We start from the raw sequence: 14,195 nt of genomic DNA on the forward strand, positions 1-14,195 counted from the left end.
TGTAAAAGAAGTTTCTTTTTTAATATACGAACGCAAGCCGAGACGATTTGCACGAGAAATGAGAAAAATTGAAATTATTTTATGAACGTTTTACTGTACTTAGAGTGGAAACTGTTTTCCAAAAATGTTAATGATCAATGTGTACATAATCCTGATGCAAATTGTGTATTTTTAATTCTATTCTTGTATGTAGTATGATAGTGTGATAGTTATGACTGATAATTAAAAGGCTTGCGATACATTAAATCGAGTTGAGTCATACTCTATTGTGGTTGGGTCTTTTTTAACGTAAGAAAGAAAATAGAAGTAACCATTATAAGTTATTAAATTGAAAATATTTCTATAAATAATTTTAGACATTTTTTAAGAAACGCGAAACTTCAATATTACATAGAAAGCGTTTCAGGTGTTTCACACTAGGTTAGCAATGGTAATAAATACAGAACTTAACGGTTTATCAAAAACATGTATGTACCGCGCCGCAGAAGAACGCCGAGTATTTTTTCCGCATGAGTAGAAACTAACCCATATGGTTGATACTAGCTGGTTAGTGTTTGCTCACACAGAAAAAATTACCCAGATGCCCAGCGGTATTCTTCTCGTAAGTTAGCGGTACGTATTATCCATTCGAGTTTCAAGAATAATATTCTTACTAGATACATGTGTACTCTAAGGCGGTAAAATAAATCTTATTATTTTTTTTTATCTATCATAAGGCCATTCAATAAATCTTACATTTTTTTTATCTATTATAAGGCCATTCGATAAATCTTATATTTTTTTTATCTATCATAAGGCCATTCAATAAATCTTACATTTTTTCTACATATTGTAAGGCGCTGAAATAAATCTTATAATAGGTTGCTCAATAAATGTTGTCGTTCGATAAGAAATAGAGCTATCGAGTTCGTTGTTTTATTTTTCTAACGATGGTACTACTATTTGATAAACATGTACAAAGTTTCATGTAGATCTGTGGACTCATTTGTATATTTACAGTTGTTCAAACGTCGAAGTGTCATGGTATTTTTTTACAATGGAGAAAACGACGAAACTTATCGAACAACCTAGTATCTATTCCATATTCCTATAGATATCATTATGACATCCGATCTGTGGACTCATTTGTACATATACAGTTGGTCAAAGTCGAAGTGTCATAGTATTTGTTTACAATGGAAGAAACAAACAAAATTTATCGAACAACCTAGTAGATATGTTCTGTTTACCGTATCGTTCGATTATCGAGGAAAACTTTAGTCGTTCCACCGATAGAATCTTAATTAAAAATATTTGTACAAGATGCCACGGGTCCAAATCGACCCAGTATACCCTTCACGGTAACCAAAATCGTCTTTGTAGTAAGAATGAAAAAGAAAGAGATAATTCCAGCAAGAAAAGGCAAGGCAGAACAAACATACGCGATAATGCAGACGATCCCACTTGCGAAAATCTTAGGAACTCCTGGCCAAGACAAGCGCAAGGTTGCCGCTGGCTGAACGCTTTTTATCCCCATACGTCTTCCTTGTCATCGTTACATCGGATTATGCATCCCGACTAGCTCAATACAATCACCAAAGTTCCGTGAAAACTTTCCATATAGGGTTTTCCGTGTCCCCGGCGGTGCACGTGCCGCTAACAACTCGCGTCCACGGTGACGACCTTCTTGCGCGAACCAGTGCGGATTTTTCTTTTTTTTTTTTTTTTACTTCGAGAGCAGCGAGGAAAGTTTAAATCCTCGGGAAAGTAGCCGCGGAAAAGTTGTTATTGCGCGACCACGGGGAGAGAGCTTTCCGTGTCGCAAGAGCCGGTTGCAATTCGTGGATCGAAGGGTTCTCGCGAGAGCGATACCGAAACAGCGATAATTCTTCTATGCTCGGAAGAGATATCGCACGGTGGTCCGACTGGTTTCAAAATGGGGGCAAAAAAAAGGAAATTTTCGATTTGGCCGCAGGGACGTGGAAACGTATCGTGCAGGGTATCCCAGAAGGAAACCGAATATCATTAGCTGTATATTTGATAGCTCATTCTGAACGATAAAAAATCGTAGACACTATGGGTTTTTATTCGTTTGGTTTTTATCTATTTCGAAAAATACATTTCGCGCGTATATAATTGGAGAAGAGTAATACCTGTTTATTTTTCGCATATTTCTTGTCTCTTTTTACTCGGATAGACTGAAGATGTTCACAACGACGACCGTTGGCGTGTGAATATATATCAGTGTTAGAATATATTATATTTTTCATTAAAAAAGAGTGAAAATCGTTTGGAAAAAATACAGTTATCGCTGTAAGCGTTGTATTTTTCCCCCGACCGTGTAGTTTTGTGTACAAACAATTTCGATGTTTTTCCTCAATGTCGCGAAAATTAACTACGATGCAGAATAACTAAAAAGTGAAAAAAAAGAGCTTTATGTGTGGACGAATGTTTACAAAAATACGCATTATTATATTATTTCTATGTTTTTATTCACGATTCTATTAGTTTTTATCGATCTTCTTTTCACCGAATAGAGAATGCGTTCATTGATCGCACTGGTGATTTTTATTTATTTTCTAAACGCTTCGTATAAACATTCTGTGGATAAATTGATCGCACAATGATTCATATTCATATTTCAAACGTTATACGTATTCACCTATTCACAACGAATAAATCCTTTTTGACAAATAGAATAGTCTGTGTAAACTGACAAACTCTCCCCGAAGCATCGTTTTTCTACGAAAAATTATCTAGTTCTCGTAACGATTTCTTCGATCGTCCTATCACCGGGAATCTTTCAGCGAGTCCCATAACGTTGTTCAGAAAGCATCGAAAGAATCCTCGATTCCTTTTCGGGAGCGTCTAAAACCGCATCAGATCCTCCACTGGTGATCCACGAAATTTGTTCACAAATGAACTCCGACTTGAACGGTTTGTAGCGGCTAGCCGTACACCTTGATGAAACGTCTGGTGTGCAAGTAGCCACCATGGTTGGTTTATGGTTGGCGCGTCAACCAAAGCTGTTTGTGAGGAAGCATATTTTTTGAAACTTTCACCAGGCTGTACGTAGTTCATGTTTTACGTAGCTTTCCTGTCGCTGCCTCAATAGCTAATTGCAGGAGTGATAAACCAAGGGCTCTGGAAGACACATGAGGCCCAGAGGAAGCCCCGCTACGTCACGAAACTTTCTCGTTCCGCACTCGAGCTTGTCTTTCCGAAAAAGCGCGAAAAGCAGCGTTAGGAATAGGCAAGTGTGAGGGAAGCGAGGCGCGATATAAGAAAGAGAAACGAGTCTCCAAAAGGGCTTTTTCGTCACGAGTCTTTATCGCGTGCAGTTCACGCTCGTGACAGTCCGTATTCGCGAATCTACATCCATCTGTATATACGAGGACGCTCCGATAAGTACTTAGCCTAGAAAAGAAAAAGGAAAATTTTGGAAAAGTAGCAATTTATTTCTCTATATAGTCTCCTTTCAGCTCGATACACTTGACCCAGCGATGCTCCAACTTCTTTAACCCGTCTGAGAAATACGTTTTCTGGAGGTCTGCAAAGTAGGCCTCCGTGGCGGCGATAACCTCCTCGTTCGACTCAAATTTCTGCCCGGCGAGTGACTTTTTCAAGTTTGGAAACAAAAAGAAGTTGCACGGGGCCAAATCTGGAGAATACGGTGGATGGAGCAGCAGTTCGTAGCCTAATTCGACCAATTTGGCCTAGGCGACGACGGAGGTGTTAGCCGGTGCGTTGTCATGGTGGAAGAGCACTTTTTTCTTCGCCAAGTGGGGCCGTTTTTCCTGCAATTCGGCGTCGAATCGGCCCAATGAACCGGCACAGTAGAGCCCTGTGACCGTTGCGCCCTTGTCCAGGTAGTCGATGTAGATCACACCTTTTGAATCCCAAAAAACAGTGGCCCTCAGCTTTCCGGCCGATAGGACAGACTTCGCCCTCTTCGGAGCACGTTCGCCGGGTGAAGTCCACTGTTTCGACTGTTCTTTGTTCTCTGGTGTGTACCAGTGGATCCATGTTTCATCAACGGTCACGAAACGACGCAGAAACTCCTTCGAATTGCGCCTAAACAGCATCAAACACTGCTCCGAAGTGGTCTCACGGTTGCGCGTGTTGTTCGGAGTAAGCAAACGCGGCACCCATCGCGCCGACAGCTTTCTCATGCCCGATATTTCATGCAGGATACGACCCACGTGATCTTTTCAGATGCTTACTGTCTCAGCTATCTCGCGCACCTTCGATCGGCGGTCTGCCAATACCAGATCTTGAATTTTTGTTACGTTATCCTCCGTGGTAGCCGTTTTCGGGCCACCTGGACGTGGCTCGTCAAAAACCGACGTACGACCACGTTAAAACTCGTTGAACCAATTTTTGACGGTCGCCATCGAAGGAGAATAGTCACCGTACACAGCATCCAAGCGCTCGTTGATTTCGCTGCGCGATTTCCCTTCCGAAAACAAGAATCGAATCACCGACCGATATTGCTCTTTTCCCATTTTTCTAAAATACGCGGACACGCCGCTTCCACACGCGGTCAAAAAAAACCAAAAGTCCTATTTGGCTGAAATTTTGGCAGTAGCTGTCTACAAGAATGTACTACAAAATAGTAAATTTGTCTTGGGATCGTGGTGACCATCGGGTGGTGAAGCTGAGTAATTATCGGATCGCCCTCGTAAGTCCGACCGAATGAAACACCGTGATCATAAAACGATACTGAACACGTAACTACGAATAACTACTCGTAGTAAGCTATAACGACATCCTTCAGGTTAATCGACCTCGTCCGCGCGAACGCCGCAAACGCGTGTACATATACACGCTCGAATTTCATCGCCCCCCCTCCGTTTCTCTCTCAGAGTCCCCGTACCCCGTTTCTGGTCGCACCTGCGCTTCCCAAATCCCGTTTGATTTTTTCCTTTTGGTCCCACCTCCGTGTCGAGTTATGCAGCGGCAATTGCGAGCTGCAACTGGCACACGGCCATGCGACCGCGCGTTCGACTCGTGGAGTGGGTACCAGAAGAGAGGCGCGAGGTGCAAAATGGAAAAGCTGCACAGACGACGACGATGACGACGAGAGGTGGAGGACTTAGACGACGCAACGAAGGAGACGTCGTCTGTGGGGGCAAACGGATTGGTGGGTTTTCAAGCTGGAAGGGGAACAGGGGGGCAAGTAGTCGGCCGTCTCTCGTCTACGAGAGACGTCTTTTCAGGTTTGTAATGGGAAAAGCCGATACGCATCGCGGTGCGCGCACTTAAGGCTGTTTATTCCCCGCGGCACTTATAATGCCTCTATAACTGGAAGATATTCCGAAGCGTCTATTTCGCGAGGGCTGTGAGAAGGCACCGCGTAGACGAGGTAACTGGAAGGAGGTGTAAGGGGGCTGTTTCGAGGAGGTACCTCCAGTCGGACCTTCGTAAGAAAGGAATCTCTCCGTGGCGGTGGAAACGCGGCTGAAATTCTCAGGCATCGTCTACCGCGAATCTTTGAATTTTCTTCGTTTTCAACCCCCTTCGTTCCTTGCACGGGGGCTTCCTTCGTTTCTTCTTTTTTTTTTGGTTCTTTCTCCTTCCCTCCTCTCGGTTACGTTTCTTTTTCTCCGTCCCTCTCGCTCTCTCCGGTCGCATTTATTTTTCGTCTCTCCGTCTCGCTTCTCTGGCCGTGTTTCCTTTTCTTCTTTCCGATGCGACGACGATGCTGATAACCGGCCGACTAACGATCCTTTCCCTTCCCGGCGACGTCGTTCCGTTGTCGAGGCCGACAACCAAAGTGTCGCTATTCCGGGAAACTTCCGCGGCTATTGCTTTAATTTTTCCAGCCGTTTTCTCGCCGCTCCGTTGATCCTTGAATGCGCCGAGACCCGTTCTTATCTGCCTGCCCGCTACCCCTTTCTCGTGTTCTCGCGTCGCAAAGCGGTGGCCGCACCGGCCTGGGAACGCTCTCTACGGGCTGAAAGGGATGGAACGGGCTCTCGGGGGTTGGAGGGGCTGAAAGGAGGCTTCTAGGGGTAGGGGTGGAAACGAGAGTCCCGATCCTCTGACTCGTGGGGCAAACTAGGCGGCTGAGAATCACGAAGACCTCGCGCGATCTCGAGATCACTTTATTGCGGTGATTAGCGATTGAGAGAGCACCGTACGAATGGTGTGGATACTTCACCAACGAGGTCGATATTGTTGCGCGTTATCGAACGATATTTATTCATTTTGTTTATTTATACACTTAGAAACGAAATTAAAGGATCGATGTACTTCGAGGGATAAATTGTCAATTTTCGAACAGCTGTGACTCATTAACTGTTTACGTTAGGATGTAATAGGTTCGTTCCGAGTATCTTCTATATGGAAGTAATTTTTGAAGAATTGACGAAATAAACTGTAATGCAAACCATGTTTTGGTATAAAAGTCATATAGATGTAAGTTTAATCGTAACAAACTCTACAGTAATATTTTTACGATCGTCGTATCTTGAATTTGAATAATTTTCAATGAATTTTAAAGTAATTGAAATCGAAAGAAACTTACATTCTTAACAGATTTATGTAGGCAAGTCAATTTTTAAAAATTCACATTGCTTGTCCGTTTAAATAAAAAAATTCAAAATTATTTATAACCCGCAAACTTGTCTTCGTGTCACGAGTCAGAATCATCGTAAAAATTTAAATACGACAAAATTACGGGTGCGCAACTCGACGAATATAGATTCCTTAATCAATTTTTCAACGTCGAACGATCTCCGGTCGATGAACTACGCAGCGTGCCGCGGTTTTTTTTTTATTTGTCGCAGGTAACGTTCGTAAACCCTTATTCTACACATCGAGCCGAGTTGCGTTCCACTTTGTCCAGTTACACCTCACGCCTTCGATTGTTTACGATACGCCGCTACGGAACAATTGTAGTTTTATTCTTCACTGTGGGCCCTATCGCATTATATTGTAGCAGAGATACTGTTACTCGTCTCAGCACGCGATGTGCCGTAGGATCGAACGAATTTACAACGCGTCCCGTAACGGCACGCAACACATAATTTACCGGCTAATTGTTGAATTAAAGTTACGACGCAATGGATTGCAGGCACCTCTATATTCCTATCATCGAGATGGGCTACGGGAGATCTGCGGCTTCTGTTACCGTGTTCTTCATCAGCGCCTTCTTCCACGAGTATCTGGTCAGTGTGCCGTTGAAGACCTTCAAGACTTGGGCGTTCATGGGAATGATGGGACAGGTAGAACAGTTTTATTTCTTCGTTGATATCGAATCTGTGATCTCTCGACCTTTTGAAGTGTTTGCGAATAATTTGATGATTCGAGTAAACATTCTTCTTCCAACCCTCTAAAAGAAAAAATAATTTTTAATAATTTATGAAGAAAAAAATTACTGGATAAATTTGTTGCGAAATATTTTACACAGTTTTATTAAATATCAAATAATATTTGCAAATTTTCTTACATTAATGTCAGGTGGGACGAAAAAGTAAAAGTAGAAATACAGTAGGTATACAAAATTTTTAATTCGTGCAGACATTTAAATATTAAAGAAGTGTGAAAAGTTTTTATTAGTTATTTATTTTAAAAGACGAATGTTGTATTAATTTTTAAGATATCACTTCTGCAAACTTGACAAAAAATATAGTTTTGAGAGAATGGCTTCGGTTTGAAATTTTACCGGAAATATTTCAAGTTTTGCTGTAAGAAAATATATAAATAAATTGATTTTTTGACGAATCGATGGAAAGGAGAGATATTCATGAGCTGGAAAAATTAAGTTAATAATAATGGAAGATTATTGGAAGATGGTCAATTTATTTGAGAATACTTCAAAAGTGTATACCGCGCGTTCTATTTTAGAATTAAGTAAAGCCTAAGATTATATCGTGTTCAAAGAGTCGTTTTTTCACGATTACGGAAATTAGAATTCTCGAACGTTGTTCATGTATAATATATTATTACCTCGGTATGGAATAAATTACGAAGCAAAACGCTTGACACGATTTCTCAAACAGCCCGCGTCACTTTTGACGATGGAATAAATGAACCGAAGAATAAATTGTTTTTGTCAAATCGACAAATCGCTTTTAACACAACCAATTTTCCGATATTCAAATGTTATCGATTATTTTTGTCCGAGCACATTTATAGACCGCTCCACCTGCAACCAATAAATTTTCTTAGCTTCGAAGAATTCGATCTAATTTGTGTAATTTTAACAGACGAATTTGATGCATACAGAATTTTTATTTTAAATTCGATACTTTCAGAAAGTTTTAAATCAGCTTTTCTTACACGGAACAATATATTTTCAAATAATAAATGACGAGTAAGCTTGTTCAAAGAATAACTAAAAGATATAGTGAAATTACAGGCTCAAATACCTTCCTGTAAAATATTATTATTCTTTCATTTGCAAGAAATGAAAGCTGCCGGAGAAGTATAAATTCTCTTTATCTTGAAAGAAACATTGAGACGGGTCTCGATATAAATTTTCACGTTCAAACTATCATAACTATCAAAGAAATATATTTCATGGTATTTTTATACATATCATACTACAAACAATCGATTCGTGTACACATTTTGATATTTCGAAATTGTCAATTTCTCAATGTGAATATTTTGCATCGAAAATTTATTATACGTAATCAAAACCCTTTCTTTTATACTCCTTAGAGATCCATTTGAAATATTTCAAGCATGTCGCAATGTTGCTAAGTTTTTCTTCTACTTAAACCGGCTCTCAGAACCGAAATGTAACTACATCTATACCTCTTTCACAGGGAAGTGTTTATATATACATTAAAATATGTGTTAGCGCTGTTTATGCAAAACTAAAAAGACTATTATACAAGGAGTTCGGCAACAGGTGTCCGATACCTTACGCGGTATCTACATAAAAGTAAGACGAAAATCAAGAATGACGAAATTGCGTTTAAAGCTTTGTGGCCGAACTATTAATTGCTGAAAGTACACGTACAATGAGTTTAAACTTGAAGAATGTTCAAAAATGTTCTTCAGGGCTCGAAGATGTTAAAATCTAAAGGCACTACTGATGTGCACGAGTGAGAACGTGTCTGAACTTAATGACATATACTACTGCCGGCACATGAGCGTCAGTAGTATAAGTCTGCTACTTCTGACAACGTCAGACACGTTTTACGATTATTTTTCAACAATTAATAACTCCAATGCCTTAAACCCAATTTCGTCATTCTTACTTTTCGTCTTTTTTTGGCACGAAAAACCACCCCTTAAAGTTTTCTGAACACCTGTTGCCAAAACTCTTTACATTCGAAGATATAAAAATACAGGCATCGGTAGTATTTTCTTTCGTAATTCATGTAACCATTAATGTATGGTTAATTTTCACTAAAATCTACACGATTAGAACAAAAGACACTTTACATATCGTGTAATACTGCATAGTCGATTAAAAGTAATCTGATTTGTATCGTGTTTGGACTCACTTTAATCGGAAAAATTGGAAGAATATATCGGTATCGTTTATAGAAAGGTGACATGAAAACTTCTGAATGTAAAATTTTACCAATACTTAGCTCGTAATTAGAACGAAAAGATTAAAAGTCAAGTATTACCGTCGCTCTTAAATTAAATTTATCCCGAAGACGAAATTATCTTGGAATTTTATCTTCGAATTTTAAGCAAGTACAACTTCGAATTACTTTGTTGACCAATTTGTATCGAAATGTCTGTTGAAATATTTCTCGAGCGAGCAATTGCTTCGTTTCCAAAACGATTCCCGCGACGACGACGGATTGATACCAATTTCCAGCAGCACGTCACACGGCTGAAACTTTTTAACTGATTTTCCAGATACCATTATCGCTGCTTAGTAAGAAGGTGGAACAGCATTGCGGTGCCAGATGGGGCAATATCATGGTGTGGGCGAGTCTCATTATCGGACAGCCACTTTGCATAATGATGTATTACCACGATTATGTGATAACCCACTTCGGCCAAATACTGGTCGAGGATTACTCGGCCGTATAGAACGAACTTGGACGCGAAACAACGCCCAGGGAGAGACGAGAAGAGAGAAAGAAATTCTTTTCGATCGTACCACGCGTTCGTCGAACGCGTATCATCGATCCATATCTATGATCAGCAGCCTACGACATGCGCGAAGTTCATACAAAACACTATTTTTTCTATCGTGTCGCGCAAATTTTCGTTCTCATCGAATTGGAAGATCGAACGATGCCGAGAACGAGTCGAAATCATAAGCAAAGTGCCTTAAGTATTAACGCGTCCCGGTTTGATTCTCGCCTCGTAAGGCGAACCACCGTGAGCGGAACTATACAGTGAAATTATGAAAGAAAATCAATGGTTTCGACTTCGTTCGAGAACGATCACTTGTTTCCTCTTGTTTACGAATTCGTAGAATAAGCGTGTTTTAATAATCCATATATACCATTGTACTCAAGTTTTAGTCGCAAGACGCTCACTTTCGTACCATCCGGTTTTTAAAGATTCTTCGTTTTCTTTTTGGTGCATTTTACTTGTGTTCAATTTTTGCATGGTTTCCTGTGTTTTCTTTTCTATATTCTTTTAGCGAGATTACCACTACTCCAAGGGGGAAGACTTGAGTAAAACGTTCGAATAAAAGTGATTCTCGGCAATTTTTTTACAACGTGAGACATGGAAGAAGCTTCTCGTTATTTTCCATACGCATATTCCTTAAGATTTCGAGATATATATTTTTCTTGAAAATATTTCAAGGTACAAATTTTCTTAAAATATTGACAAACATATATACCATATGTATACTTATAGCTGGTATTATATATTTTCAATATTTTAAGAAAATTTGTACCAATATATATGTACACACATATATATATATGAAAAATGAAAAGTTTCATCGATGTTTTATGATACGAGAATCTTATAAAAAATAAGTTTTATTTGAATCGGTTTTACCCCAGCCCCTCCCATCAAGTCGCTAAAATTCGAATGCTCCGAAACCACGGCGAAGACGTTTGTTGTCCCACATCGATCGTATTATTTTGCGATTCGACGCGATGAGTATTTTTTCGCGATACTCTTCGCCGTTGATACGCGATTCCGTGTGTTTTAGTCGCGAGACAGTTTAAAAGGAATTTTACCGTTCGAGCGGCTGTTGTGCGCGCTCGATCGTGAACGAGACTCGTAAATTCTCGGAGCTCGCGACTTAGCTCGCGTAAACGGCTCGCGGTGCATTCGTGCAGACACGAATATTATGCGTGCGTCGAGACAATAATTCATCATACATTTCTTCTTCTTCTTTTTTTCTTCTTTTTTTTTCTCCCCACCTACTCCCACCACCTTTTTTTATCTATCTGGCACCGGCTTTACGACCCCGGGGGAGAAGCGCATTCGGAATATTAGCCGTAATAAATTTGTCCGAGAATAGAGTCTGGAAGTCGCGCGTTCGGTAAATATTTCAGCCTCCTCGTGTATCGCGGAAGCATTTATAACGGCGAGGACGTCGGGGCTCGAGATTTAACGAGCCCACTTGGGTGCCAGTTGTGTACACGAACGGGAACAATTTTGTAGATTTCGTTCCGTGCTCGCGGCCTAATGCGATCGTGTGTCACGCGCGAGCGCAACACTCGTGGATGGTTGTCGAATAAACGAGATCTTTGTTACCAGCCTTGTTAAATATTCTCTTTCATCCCTTGGACCGAGAATAAAGAGAAATCGCCAAGGATCCTCCGTACGGATTCAGAATCCTCCGATCGACAGATTCCTCTTCGATCCTTCCTTGTGGTGAATATTTTAAATTTTATCTGGAATTTCGTAAGATCTTAACGAGATCAATTTGTATTATTTGAACGAAATAGTAGATAGTTTATGTTTCTACACTTGTGAAAGAATGAAAACGGAACATTGAGAATAGAAAGTCGTAGAAGAAAAGCAGAAATGTGACGAACGATTATTTTCAATTTGCAGGAGAACACCGTTTTGAGATATTGAAAATTGTTTTTTGTGGTATTGTTTTTTTTAATCGAATATGTTACGAATTCTGCTCTGAAGTGTCGAGGCAAAATTTGAAATATTAACGAACATATATAACGTTTCCAATACGCGTCCAAACGCTCAGGCCTGAAACGTTATAAATTTTAAACATTAAACGCTTTTTTCAGTTTTTATCGAACTAGTCTATAGCTTCTTTCGAACTACTATGAATCGTGTTCGATTGGCTTGAATTTAAATCATACATTCGCGATAATATTCTTTCTCGTTGCAACGTACGGATTTTCGTTTCTTTTAAATATTTTTCCGAGAAAATTTCCAAGCAAAATTTACCTTTTTTCTTAAAGACCGTGCCATCCCTAAACCTCTAAGTATTTTCAAAAATCCACACAATAACAACGTTCATCTGGTTCTTAAAAATTCCAGTTTACTCAATACTGACCTCTAAAACTATAGAAATACTAAAGCGTTATTTAAGGACATTGTTTTATAAAACTTCCCAGAAATATAGTCCAAAGCATTCACTTTTAACACCCATACGAAATATTCGCGTCAAAAATTCCAAATAGTCAAAAAAAAAAAAAAAGAAAGAAAAAGGATCACAAACCCCCAAAGACAGTAATTCTTTCTAAAAATTGTTCAAGCCTCGCAATTGTTCGCTCTTCGATGATCAATCCTTCCTTTCGAAGCACAAAGCACCCCGTATGTTCTCTCGAGTCGCATATACCGGTTACATTTCACAAGAATCCGCGAACAACAAATCCGAAAACGATTCCGGGAATCTAGAAGAGGGTGTCTCCGTCACCTAAATACCACTCGCGCGAATCTCGCGGAACGGTTCCGCGTCGGTGAGAAAGGGGTCAAGAGAGTCAGTGGAACACTCGGTATCTCGTAACAGTGGCGTCATCTTTTTAAACGATACTCGTTTCCCTTTCTGAAATTTCTTCCGGCTCTCGTGCCGGTAGAGAAGAAGAAAGAATCGGTCGGGCTGGAAAAAGGAAGGTCGAGAGCGGGGGATGTACGTAGAGAAAGAAGGGAGCCTCGAGAAGGGGGAGGCGCCCTCTCCCAGATGTTTGAAACAAGGAAGGAAAGATCACTAGAGGTTGAAGACGCTCGAAAGGAATGTTTTCTTAAGCCGTGACCCCTTGGGCTTTCCTCCTGCGGATGTCACGACCCGTTTGCCCCGAAGCAGTCACCGGCGATGGATAAATTAATGATGCGGGGACCTCACCACCGACAGTCCGACATACATCTGCGTCACGTGGACCTGTACGCACCGTTATACAGCTAGATGGTACACGACGTATGTACGTGGCTCGGTGCGTGTCGTCTCACCTCGGGGACATCCCTGGAGAACTTGGAGGAAAAATCCAGTCGGATCCAAGGAGGATTCAATTCGTCGTTCAATCTCAACGGCGTTGCTCGTCGCCGGGAATTCTTTGCAAGTGACGTCGACGAGAACAACTCGCGCGACGATCGGAAACGTCTCCTTTTATTCTCACAGATTGTTGCCTCTTTGATTCCGGGCAAGTGTCGCGTTGCGTCCACGAGATTTTCGCGGATCGAGATTCAACGACTGGATCGTTTTGTTGTTGGATATGGTGTAAAGTTCATTTGTATCTTTACGGTGTTACTTGAGAAGGAGATTGACAATCATCGGTGTTGTAACAAGGGTTGATCCAAACGTGCGATTTTTTTCGTTACGATGGTATGTCTTTGTTGTTTTCAGGCGTTTTTAATTGGAAGGGTAAGGAAAAATATGCGATCGTACGATAAAAAGTCGTCAGTGTAATAATAATTGTAAGATGATGATACCGTGTGTCTGAGATAGTGAAATAATAAAATATTCTTGAAATATTCTATTTATTGAAAAGAAACAAAATTGAGGGTAGTTGAATTTTCAAATTATCTCCCGGTATGCGATTAATATAATTTTTTTATAATAGTTTCAATTTTTCGTGCAAGAGAATACACCGAGGAATTTAAATAATACGATATTTGTGTAGGTGGGCACGTTGTTGTGTGATCGAACCGGTTAGATACTTTTGGGTTATTTTAGTCGAATTGGTAAAATATTCCTAGAAGTTAGAAATCGAAAGAAGCGATAGAAATAATGAAATATTCTTGGACAGCGTTCGATCGAGAAAATTATGCGCTTGTTTGTATACATAATATGGAAAACGTACACACGTGGTATTTGTCTGGGTTGCGGATGTTATGTAACGGCTAATACTACAATATGT

The 14,195-nt window shown here is 40.3% G+C and overlaps 2 protein-coding genes across 4 annotated transcripts in view; one reads left to right on the forward strand and one right to left on the reverse strand.

Moving 5' to 3' along the window:
- Mdy (diacylglycerol O-acyltransferase) overlaps positions 1-11,629 on the forward strand; it is a 243,134-nt gene extending 231,505 nt beyond the window's left edge. For 2 of the 3 annotated variants that reach the window (XM_076324416.1, XM_076324417.1), the window contains 2 exons: positions 7,058-7,208; positions 9,811-11,629. In XM_076324416.1, the coding sequence (XP_076180531.1) occupies positions 7,058-7,208; positions 9,811-9,987 (328 nt within the window). In that variant the 3' untranslated portion in view covers positions 9,988-11,629. The remainder of the gene's footprint in view (positions 1-7,057; positions 7,209-9,810) is intronic. The other variant, XR_012993772.1, reaches the window with a different exon arrangement.
- The window catches only part of LOC143153346 (uncharacterized), a 280,260-nt gene continuing 273,310 nt past the window's right edge, over positions 7,246-14,195 (reverse strand). The window contains exon 8 of the mRNA XM_076324423.1: positions 7,246-7,315. The gene's annotated coding sequence lies outside the window, so the exon portion shown is untranslated. The remainder of the gene's footprint in view (positions 7,316-14,195) is intronic.

This window comes from Ptiloglossa arizonensis, chromosome 12, assembly GCF_051014685.1.
Source record: "Ptiloglossa arizonensis isolate GNS036 chromosome 12, iyPtiAriz1_principal, whole genome shotgun sequence".
In the NCBI taxonomy this organism is placed as follows: Eukaryota; Metazoa; Arthropoda; class Insecta; order Hymenoptera; family Colletidae; genus Ptiloglossa; species Ptiloglossa arizonensis.